This window comes from Clinocottus analis, unplaced genomic scaffold (genome assembly GCF_023055335.1).
Source record: "Clinocottus analis isolate CAN_PGR_092001 unplaced genomic scaffold, fCliAna1.0.p SCAF_18, whole genome shotgun sequence".
Taxonomy (NCBI): Eukaryota; Metazoa; Chordata; class Actinopteri; order Perciformes; family Cottidae; genus Clinocottus; species Clinocottus analis.
Genome location: NW_027175909.1, coordinates 12,764,014 through 12,774,893, shown reverse-complemented (window position 1 = coordinate 12,774,893; position 10,880 = coordinate 12,764,014). Strand labels below are relative to the sequence as shown.

Below are 10,880 nucleotides of genomic sequence, written 5' to 3'. Positions count from 1 at the left end.
AACAAAGTTATAGAAAAGCTGTAGTATGTCAAAATGAATTAGTGAAGTCAATAGTGTGTAAAAATTAGTCAGTCCAATATACAGTTGTAAAAGTTAAAATCAAAAGGTTAGAAAAAGTCCAAAAACAGTTTGTCAAATTAGTGACAAAAGTGTCTTAAAATAATTCAGTGTCCTGCATACAGGTCATTAAACTTTTGATTCAATGCTTTTAAAATAAGACTCATAATTCTAGAAAAATAACCAGAATTGTTGCTAAATTATAGCCACTTTTAGGATCATGAGGACGCACTGCAAAAAGAAAAGTGACCACTATTAATGCGCTAAATGAAACGTCCTGTGCTGAAACATTAAAGAGATTAAAGTGGATCTGACCAAATCCCTGAAGATAACTTTAATGGTCCATTAGAGCTAACACACAGATTAGGGAACATCGGGGTATTTTAATGCATTTCATGAAGGTTTAAAACCTTTACGCTCGAGCTCACAAAAAAGAACTGAAAATAACCAGTCGGTAAAAGATAGATCAAATTAAAGAAATACAAGATATTTACAAGCATGGGCCAAAACTTTACACAAGCCAACCTAACAAGGTGATTATGCAGCTTAATCAAAGCCATCCGAGCCAAGTAGGATTCAAACTGTTTATTCTCATCTGCAATATAGTCGGCGACCAAGCACAGAGCAGCCGAGAGACAACTCCTCACCACTAGTAAGGAACGTAAAAGAAGCTTCTCAATATTAAAAAAAACAACCAAAGTACAACAAACAGACATTTTACTGTAATATTCTCTAAATTGTATTATACATTCACTTTTCAATGAAACCTTTGCACGAACCAAATAAAAACACTGGCAAGACAGACGTTTAGAAACAGGGATTAATTAGGAATAGATTAGAGGGGAGTGAAAAAATATTTGATTTAGACAACATAATTAATTATGGGACTGAGTAACGGGAGATTCAAACGGGATGTTTATCAAAAACCTTTTGCTGCAACATAAATTGCCTCGTTTCCTCGGCCGTGGCAGTAATATTAACAAATACAAGCTTCAATTCTAAATGCAGCGATTTTGAATTTAAAACTCTGATGAAAAAACCTCTTTGATGCAAAAATAAAAAAGCAACACAGACACACACACACGGCAAACAATGAAACTGATGAGTTCTCCGCTGATTCGTCAGTCCGTCCTCGCTGGTTTCATGGACCCAGCGCAGCTCAAAACGCCATCAAGCTGAAACTGTCAGTTTTCATCGATGCTGGTGCTTTCTAGACTCCCCTTCGCGACATCATTTGCAAGAAACTCAGATCGCTTTGCAGTCTTTTGTTTTCCACTCATCCATTACGACGCCTTCTTCTTCTCAAGCGTCCGAGAAGGGTCTTTGGAAATGTGGCAGGTGTGGAGAAGCTTGTGTGTGTTCTTGGGGGTTGGAGCAGAGGGTCAAACTCCACATTGGAGAAGGGAGCGGAGCTTTAAAATTCACTTCACAGTCTTTAAAAAAAAAAAATGTCCACCAGCTCACGGTACACATATCACTGCCAGCAGAAGGAAAGGCTTCAAACATGCATTAGTCTAAAGCGTGAAAATGGTGTTGAATGAAGCAGCAAAATAAAATAAAATGGGGTTGAAAAATGAGGAAGAGAAGAAAAGCCGAGATATTCTTTGGCCGAGGCGCGTCCATCAGTGAAGTTCACACGCACAGAGCTCTGGGGAACCTGAGGGAACATGAGAATATAAAGAAAACTAACTGAAACACGTCTTCTATCACAGAAGAACTGCATTGGCATAAGAAATACTAATCAGCAAAACAATCCCTATCATATGGTGAATCAATAATAATAATAATAATAATAATATTTCAACCTGTCCTCAGTGAAGCCATCCATTTCCTCCTCATCATCCAGCTCCATATCCAGCTCATTGTCCAGACAGTCACGACCATAGCCGCTCAAGACGCTGCAGGTAGGAAATATTTGTACATCCTCAAACGTATGCACGACTTTTGTTGAATTTAATCTCTGTCATCTATCAGTAAGAGTATTTCTAACACTTGTATATGAAGGTTGCATCTATTTAATGCTCCCTGTTACATTAAATTAAATAATTACGTAAAAGAAAGCATCCGGGTGGATGAGTGTGCTGCGGCTGCTGACCTGACGGAGCGACATGTGAAGAACACAATCCTCTTGAGCTTCTTGTTGTAGAAGAAGTAGTTGAAGGACCAGAGGCTCCCCTCTTCACCGAAAGGGTCCGAGTCCAGATCCGGGTTATAGCTAAGGACACACGGCAAGCTTAGAACTGGCTGAACGCATGGATTTTCAGCGGCATACATCATCTGCTCTACAACACACATCTACCTGTAAATGTCACAGCTCTGCAGGTTGATCTCCTGGTCGATGGTGCTCCACAGCTCCGGCCCCAGGGAGTTGAACTCCTCCCCCACAGCGGAGAACAAGCTGCTGTTTACTGCATTTGCCACCTAGAGAGAGAGATAATTAGTCAAGTAGCCATATCGATAGTATTGAGGGCAGAATCGGCTACAGAGGAGACCACTAACCCAGTTGAGGCTGGGCTCTCGGCTGAACTCGTGGGCTCGCGCGGCGCTGAAGTCGTAGTCCGGTCTGAAGGACTCGTTGAGCGTGGTGATGAGGTAGAAAAGAGTCTTCCTGCAGCACTTGTCACTCAAGGGGTTCTCGCCGTCCTCACTACTCTTCCCCAGCCTGGAAAGACAAACAAGAAATTAAAAAAAAAAGTTATCTAAATATCAATTAAGGGCTCTAGTGTTCTTCTGGTGAGCGAGCACACTCTGTGCTGTCCTTCACTGTGGACTACAGTACTCACTTGGAAGGGCTGGTGGACTGTGGAGGGGACAGGGCCTCCAGGACGTGGGGCTCGCCCTCCTGGCAGAACTGCTTGAACATATGTTTATCGTCGCCTGCCATCTTGCAGGAGTAGCTCTCCACCCTGCAGGAAAAAACAAACAAACATAAATAAATAATATAATACCATGTGCACAATATCCATGAGCTAAAAACCAACAATAACACAGAATACCTTTCCAAGCATGCACTCTTGGCAACTTCATTATTTGGGGACAAGAATTCACTGAGCAAAATAAACCTGAACTCAAAACTATAACATCGTAAAACAGGAATAAGCATGCGCCAAAAAAAAATAGCTTGTGCATGTTTGTGGGTCAGACATCACTGTAAACAGATATGCAAGGGAGTTGGTGGGGGAGGGGGGGCAGACTGTATGCGGTTGTTTATTTTGCTTCCTGCCACTGATAGATTATGCAAGAGCAAAAGGTTATGCAACTTAAGACAGACTGCTGAGACCCTCACTGTCCTTGCCAGGCTAATTATAGAGACATTGGGTGGCAGCAAATACCACAGTGGAAACAACTGCCCTGGTTTTCCATGCACAACACAGCTGACCTGCCGACAAAAACACGGAGTAACGAAACAGGAGCCGAGTTGAGATCACCATGAAAAAGGGATATTTTAAAAACGGCAACAAGCTTTGTTAACATCTGGTCACAACACAAGCAGATGGTTTACATATTCATGTGGTTTAATGCATTTAGTTATTAGTGGACACTAGTGATGGGACGAACAACACTGGTGCGTCAGCACAGTGTTGCGCACACAAGAGTGAAACCCCGTATTGGTGCGTGTATCACTTTAAGAAAAAATCACGTGACCGATACAGGAACGGTATTGCTTGGATGTGACGGCGCCAAATTGTGTTTATAAGGAAGCAAACTGTGTCAACATGTTGTGGGTTTGTTGGATGGAGTTTTTTTTCAAGGCGGGGGAACTGGTGTGTAAGAGGAGAAATCGCCTTAGAGCAAACACCCTACAAAAACTGTTGTTCCTCAATAAAAATGCATAAATGAATCTATATGTAATTTTTTTATTTTTTATGCTTTAACACTTAAGTTAACAAACTTCCACACATAAGATAAAAAGTTGAACTCTGAATTTTAATACAAATTTGCGATATTTTACAAACCAACTCAGTTTAGCATTTACATCAACAAGGTTTGAAGCCTATTTTAAACTCTTCTCATAGACATCTCAACTTGACTCACAAATTGAGCGAATGAAGTTATACAATAATGAGATTATATCTTAAATAAAGGACTGGTGATTAAATGTTTCGCAGGCTCATTTTGGATTTGCAGCATTTTACCTTGTCCATCTTCTCATTTCATTTACCTGCAATGATTTCAGAACACCTGAAGGGGTCACTATTGAGTGACCAACACAGTTTCAATAGAGTGCCGACACAGTTTGTGTAGTGTGTCAATACACTCCTTGAGGTAGCATCATCCCATCACTAGTGGACACTATTTATAAACCGCCAATCGTTATATTTCTGGACCAAACAAGTGGCCTTTACACAGAACACAAGCTGTGCTTTTCAACTTGAATTTCATGTATTTTTAAACAATTGTGCAACCTTTACATACAGAGCATTGATACCCCCGTCTTATGTTGAAATCAACCGCTTTTCTGCATACATACATAAATACTAGAAGCCTGACATTTTTAGCTAAAGCCTGCAGTATGATGAGCTGCCTCAGTAATCCACTAAGCAGCCTAAACATCAGCAGCCTTGGCAGCTCCAGCAGCACTCGGCTATCATGCAGTATCATTGTGTGTGTTTATGTGTGCATGCATACGCTCCAATAACACCCCTTCACAACAGCCTTCAAATAGCCAGAGAGTGGTGCGAAAGGACACCATGTTGTGCGTCAGTCCGGGTCACAATCGGCACAGAAGCTCAGTTTCACAACCCACACACTCACAACCCTGCACTCAGACTGGGATGCATAACTCCACAACCCACTGCCCTTTATGTAACCGCACTGTCACTCGAACTGCAAGCCTGCTGGAGGCCTTACATAACCTATCTAAAAAAAAAAACATGCACCATTGACCAACTATTAACTTATATTACCCACTATTCACTTCTCTTACACTTCCTCCATGGTTAATGACATCATAGCAGACAAGGTGTTTACTGTCAATGGAAAACTTCTGGAAAATTCAACTATAGTGGCTCTTTTTTTTGGTATAAACACAACATCTAGCTAAAGTCTGACTGTTATGTGGAGGTGCTACAAAAAGTGAGTGTATGTTCTACAATCTGTCAAACCACAACTGAAGCAGACCCCTGGAAATTAATATTAAAAGCCTGTAAATACCCTACTTACGCCCTGAAGTGTGTGTGTCTGTGTGTCTCTTATACACACCCGTGACATTGGTAGGATATATTGTGAATGTTGCAATGCAATCCTGGACCTTACCTGCCAAGAATGCGAGACTCTCCTGTTTCGACACATAGTCGAGAGCCGAGGGCTTCAAAGCTGGAGCTTTCCAACAGTTTCATTGCGATCTGCAATAACAACAAAAAAAGCAACACAAAGTTGATATTAGTCGAACGTCCCAGAACGAAACTAGCGTCTAAGCAAACTTATTTTACGGTGCATTTCGTGACCGCTGTTTACGTACCGATAACGTAAAAAGGGTAACCGCGCCACGGAAACGTTTAATATATTCGTTAAATTCCTTGCCAACCTGTAGCTAAACATAATGCATTAATACAAAATACAACATATTTACATTTAAATAATTTGCACTGAGGTGGGAGCGAGGGGGGTCTACAGCGCCCCGCGAGGACAAATTTATAGGTTGAAACATAATTTCCTCTTCCCGGAGACCACTACCCCTCCCCCACTCCGCTCAGTCGAAGTTGACAAATCGTCTTCCTGGTTCGGTACCGTCGACGTTTCCGCAAATTTCACTCACCGAGCGATGTCGTCCAGCACGGGCGGAAACGTTAAAAAGTCGAACCCGTAGAATCTCCTCTTCTTCACGAAAGATTAGCGGCCCCCTTCTCCGCTTTGTTGACGACCAGCTAACGTTAGCCCGCCGCTAGCTCGCCAATTGCTTTGCCGCTGCTGTCACTTGTCTTCACAGTTGCGCGTTTAGTTCGCACTGGAGTTTAAGCATCTTACACACGGACTCGGTCGAGGATGCGTCATTCTGAGGCTTTTTAAATTTATAGAAAAACTGCTCTTCCCGATTAAATGCGATGAGATTAAATCCAGAGACTGTTGGCGTCCGTCGGAGTCTGTCTGCAGCGGCATCCCTTTCGACCTGATTTCACAAAGAGGCTCGTATTGGCTAAATCAAGTCGCCTTCTTCCCAGCGACTCGATCAGAGTAGTAATTAGCGAGCTACCTATCCGAATAATTTACCGAAATGGGTCAGGGGTTTTTGGCAAATCTTCTATTACGTCAACAACACATCTACTCTCATGAAAACAACGGAACCCACTGTATGGTAGCACAGCCCCTTTTTCTTTTTATACGCACGGTTAACGTATACGCCTACTTCTACAAAAACCCCCTCATAATTGGCTGTTCATACAGATGACAACCCATGTGATTGGTTAAACCCTGCTCAGTCAATTCCTAGGCTAGAACTGTGTCAAACATCTTGACTGTTTATCGCACTGCCGCTACTGAAACAAAAACAGCGAATTCAGAGTTGCTGTATTTTGTTTGTATTTACTATATGCACGTTCACTAATTGTCTATGGCATGTTCACTAATTGTCTATGGTTTGCAACAGCCATTTGGAAGCATGGAAGCATTTAGACTTTTTTTTTTTTACCTGTGTGTTGTCAATTTGTATGTCTTTGTATTATTGTATCGTAAAACCTCCTGCGCGGAAATAAATTACACAAAATGTGCTGGCTGATTTCAACCAAGTCTTGAATCATTAAGTCTTCAATCATCAACAAACTACAATACAACCAGAATTCAACTGTCCGTCTGCTCTTCCACTCCCGCACCAAAGACCACATCACCCCGTCCTCCAAAACCTCCACGAGCTCCACAAACAGCACATAATCCAGTTAAATATTCTCCTCATCACCTTCACACCCTCGCCCCTCCATACCTTTCTGACCTCCTGCAACGACACGCTCCCCTCTTCATAAACATATACACATAAACATGAACAGTGGATAAAACATAAAAAAAAAGCGGTGCAAGGGCTATTGATGTTGGTTAATTATTTTACAGAGGATCTAGCCAGAGGTGACATATTGTAAAGTCTTATAGCCATGGTCAGGAATGTTTTCCAGCGGAGCTGGATGAGTCATTTGGAGAAAATGCTTCGCTGACCCTGCAGTAGGTGATGGAGAGGATGGTCCGGATTGTCCAATATGCACAATAATTTATTCAATGTCCTCCTCTCCACCACCTGTTCCGGATAAACCTACGTGCAGCCGATGATGGAACCTGCCTTCTTAACCAGTTTGTTAAGTCTGTTGGTGTCACCGGCTCCAATGCTGCATCCCCAGCAGTCAGTGGCGAAGTACAGAGCACTGGCCACAACCGACTGGTAGAACATATGCAACATCTTGTTGCATACGTTAAAGCTTCCCCAAGAAAAATAGCCTTCGGAGTACCACGTAGTGTAAAGTGCCTCGAGCGCCTTTCAGAGCGCTATACAAATAAGCTGTATTTTAATTGTTATTAGTGTCGGCTCACGTGCAGCCTCATGATGATGATCTGACGAGAGAAAAAAAGAAAATAGACTGGGACCGAGTGAAAACCAATTTGGTTGATATCAAAGTATGATTTTATATTTCGTCATCGGCCCAGTGGCCTAATGGATAAGGCATCAGCCTCCGAAGCTGGGGATTGTGGGTTCAAGTCCCACCTGGGTCGTATGTATCTTTAGATATATGATTTGTCACGTGTATAGAAACATTTACACATCACATCTCTTATAAAAAAAAAAATACTTCCTTAACTATATAATGGTATATCAAATCTAATGTAGATTGTCACTTAAATTCAACTTTAATAACATTTTATTGACAGAAATACAAAATGTATACAGAAATCTCCAAACATTAGCACTAATTGGTTTCAGTGAAAAAACTATTATGCACTTATGTCTGAGTTATATAGTCAGAAACGTTCTCCAGGCCCGTGCACTCGTTGTCCAGGTACTCTAAAATCACATTTCCCCCATTGTACAGGGGTGTTACTTGATGAGCCAGCAGCGAGAGCAGGGTGTCGTCCATCTGGAAAGCCTCCCCTGTCTGGGGATGACATAGCCGCAGCTTCTACAAATGGAGAGGAGAGAGGCACGCTGTTTTAAATATTATTCAAGAAATATACACTGTGCTATGCTTCCTTTTTCAGGAATAATTTAAGGTATGTTTTAAAATGAATTACAAATGAAAGAAACCATGGCTTCTTGAGTTTAGCGTTTTGTTCTTTTGCACCTTACTTGAATACACAGAAATTCTCTACTGTAACAATATTTAACAATCTTATATAACAACTTACAGCTGTTTGTCAAAAACTGGTTAACCCAGTTTCTTGTAATCAGAATCGTCTCTTGCTGCTTACACCAGCAATGCTTGTGTCCTAACAGCATCGCTATATGTGTACTTTGATCAAGGAGGCAACTAGTTTGAGACAATTCTCTTTTTAAAGAGTGGAAGTTATGGAGAAGACAAGAAAATGGAATTAAAGTAACAAGGTAAGTAGATCAGATAATTGACTACTTTTGCCATGTGTTACCTTAGCTGTTAGTACATTATTGTTGTTCTTGAGGCTAGCTAAAGAGGCTGCATAATCCACCACTTTCCCCACACTCCATTTTGAACAGAAGAACATTGGTTGGCTAGATTCTTTGGATTCTTTAGGAAGATAAACCTGAACATAGGTTCTCTCCGTCTAGAAAGCAGAAAAAAGAATAGTAGTCAGTTGGATAAAGTAATACACACAGAATAAAATGCAGAGGTTACACTGTAGATAATATCAATATTAAAAGGTATTATCAAACAACTATTTATGAAGGAAACACAGACAGCTACGATTGTACCTGTGGCAGCCCTTTGTCTCCTGCAGCATGCAGCTTCAGTTTCATTAATGCTACCTTGGCTGCAGTTGCACTGTTTTTTGCTCCTCTGCGTCCTTTACTTTTAGATATGTCCTTTGACTCTGCGGAGCAATACGAGAGTAAGATAAACACAATACAAACATCAGTAGGTTGAGGAATAAAAATGCATGTCCGTTAGTTATGACAAAGAAAAGCGCATTTTGTTTAATACTGATCCCATGTGGACAAACAAGGAATCACAGAAGACATTTTGTCATGATGGCAACTACCGGTGACGGTACTACATCGTAACTAACCAATAATCTTTTGCACTAGCTCTTTGGTGGCGGCCATTCGAGGCTTTTGGACCTCCAACTTCTCACACTTGTGATCATCTTGATGACGATGGCTATAAAGGCAAGAACAAGAGAAATATGAACCTTTAATTTTAGTGGGTTCATTGATAAAATAGTGATATGCTGTACATAATGAGGGCAATGAAGTAACCCCTTTCATTCGACTGCTTCTGTGTGAAATATATGAGCTAGGATCAACAAGTTATGTCGATTTAAAAAAAAGGTTTTTAGAAAAAGAGAAGAAACTGTAAACTTACGCCAAACAGAAATGTTTTTCACACTGCGGACATATTACCGGCAACAGTTCCTTTCCCTTGCAGTCTTGAAATGAGCAAGGATAACTTGAGCTGCCACCCCCAGTCTGGGCTACCCTTTTCACTGGCTCCTGGAAAAAGGAAATATTGTAACAACCCAGCCAGTATCTAAGTAACTGAGGAACAAAGGAAGAAATGTCCCCGTAGTAATCTTATCATAGAAGGACATTAGGAATGTCATCAAAAACACATTGTACCTCTGAACATAAATGAGCCTCTCTGCTTCTGTGATCAAGGCTGTAAGAAACAAACAATATTTATTCCACAAGTATAACAAATAACATCTTTTTTTGATAAGGATGGCTTTGGTTGATAAAGATTTGTGACCGAAATCAGCTCATATTAGATTGAAGTTACAGGCGTTTCTGCAAATAATACCTATAATTAATGTGTAATAACTATTGTATCATTTAAGAGTAAGGTATGAATGATTCATGTAACTGTGGACATTTCTTTCCACTTAGATACTGTGAACTCTTACCAGAAAACACCTTTGCAGAGCTCACAGACAAAAGGGAGGAAATCTAAAAGAAGAACGAGGAGAACAAAAGGTAGTCAGTCTCTGAGCTGAATTAAAAAAGCAGACACTTTATTGCCTCCTGTGTCAATGTCTAGCTGTTAGAAATAAGATGTTGGGCTGAGGTCTGGGAGTATCGATGGTGGATAGTTAGCGAGCGAGTTCACTAACTCATTTGAATCAGGCAGACACTTTCACTTGCAAATACATATAAATAAATAACGTCAAATAAATAACCCGAAAGCCAAACATAATAGCTTCACAACAAACCGTTTTATACACAAACCTTTTTATTTGATACAATAACTGGACTCTGCTGACACGGTTAGCTTGCTAGCTACCGTAGCGAGCTAAGAGCCATTTAATACTAAAGCTAGCTAGCTAGCCGACAGGCTAACAAGTACAGAGCCGCTCGGTGTTTCATATTCACACAAACGGCAGAATAATGTCACGCATCAACATCTTCACTGTTTGGTATCCATATGGCGATGAGACGGACCTTTCTGAGCACAGGAATCGATCTGACAATGCTTCCCAATGTCTATTTCAGCCATTACATCAACGCAAGGCCGCGGATGTCAACACGAACTTTGAACCCAACAGTTACACCACGTGACTCAGACCTTTTTTTTCTCACTTGTTTAAGTTTTACTGTTGTCGTATTAATTAAACGTTGTATAAATGGGACAGTATTCACTTAACTTTTAGATCAAATTGGGAAGCAGGTTTAGTAATACTTTTTTTTTTTTTTTTAACTAACTAAGCTCAGTGTAAAA

At 40.9% G+C, this 10,880-nt stretch overlaps 2 protein-coding genes and 1 non-coding gene across 4 annotated transcripts; 1 reads left to right on the top strand and 2 right to left on the bottom strand.

The window, feature by feature from the left end:
- Positions 1 to 627: 627 nt before the first annotated feature.
- Positions 628 to 6,357, bottom strand: maf1b (MAF1 homolog, negative regulator of RNA polymerase III b). 2 transcript variants are annotated; one of them, XM_068581243.1, is made up of 8 exons: positions 5,816 to 6,357; positions 5,314 to 5,402; positions 2,841 to 2,963; positions 2,557 to 2,719; positions 2,357 to 2,478; positions 2,153 to 2,272; positions 1,863 to 1,955; positions 628 to 1,714 (listed from the first exon to the last, which is right to left on the bottom strand). In XM_068581243.1, the coding sequence occupies exons 2-8, from the start codon at positions 5,394 to 5,396 to the stop codon at positions 1,690 to 1,692; spliced, it is 729 nt and encodes a 242-aa protein (XP_068437344.1). In that variant the 5' UTR covers positions 5,397 to 5,402; positions 5,816 to 6,357; the 3' UTR covers positions 628 to 1,689. The 2 variants fall into 2 exon arrangements, with proteins under 2 accessions (XP_068437344.1, XP_068437345.1); XM_068581244.1 differs by lacking the exon at positions 5,816 to 6,357 and adding an exon at positions 5,519 to 5,578.
- Positions 6,358 to 7,676: 1,319 nt separating this feature from the next.
- trnar-ccg (transfer RNA arginine (anticodon CCG)) lies at positions 7,677 to 7,749 on the top strand. Its single transcript has one exon. It is a non-coding gene; the product is annotated as a tRNA-Arg (tRNA).
- A 128-nt stretch (positions 7,750 to 7,877) lies between these two features.
- On the bottom strand, positions 7,878 to 10,693 carry zfand1 (zinc finger, AN1-type domain 1). Its single transcript, XM_068582058.1, has 8 exons — positions 10,604 to 10,693; positions 10,069 to 10,111; positions 9,785 to 9,824; positions 9,531 to 9,658; positions 9,235 to 9,326; positions 8,921 to 9,039; positions 8,617 to 8,772; positions 7,878 to 8,153 (listed from the first exon to the last, which is right to left on the bottom strand). The coding sequence occupies exons 1-8, from the start codon at positions 10,656 to 10,658 to the stop codon at positions 7,977 to 7,979; spliced, it is 810 nt and encodes a 269-aa protein (XP_068438159.1). The 5' UTR covers positions 10,659 to 10,693; the 3' UTR covers positions 7,878 to 7,976.
- Positions 10,694 to 10,880: the final 187 nt, after the last annotated feature.

Bases quoted from the DNA above. Each gene is read 5' to 3' on its own strand.
- zfand1 (XM_068582058.1), bottom strand. From the start codon at position 10,658: ATGGCTGAAATAGACATTGGGAAGCATTGTCAGATCGATTCCTGTGCT. The intron at 9,040-9,234 runs GTTAGTTACGAT...ATTGCTCCGCAG, and splicing joins GCTAGTGCAAAAGATTATTG to AGTCAAAGGACATATCTAAA. The intron at 8,773-8,920 runs GTACAATCGTAG...TCTGCTTTCTAG, and splicing joins GAGACAAAGGGCTGCCACAG to ACGGAGAGAACCTATGTTCA.
- maf1b (XM_068581243.1), bottom strand. From the start codon at position 5,396: ATGAAACTGTTGGAAAGCTCCAGCTTTGAAGCCCTCGGCTCTCGACTA. The intron at 2,273-2,356 runs GTAGATGTGTGT...GTGTGTCCTTAG, and splicing joins CAGAGCTGTGACATTTACAG to CTATAACCCGGATCTGGACT. The intron at 1,715-1,862 runs GTTGAAATATTA...ATGTTCCCTCAG, and splicing joins GATGGCTTCACTGAGGACAG to GTTCCCCAGAGCTCTGTGCG.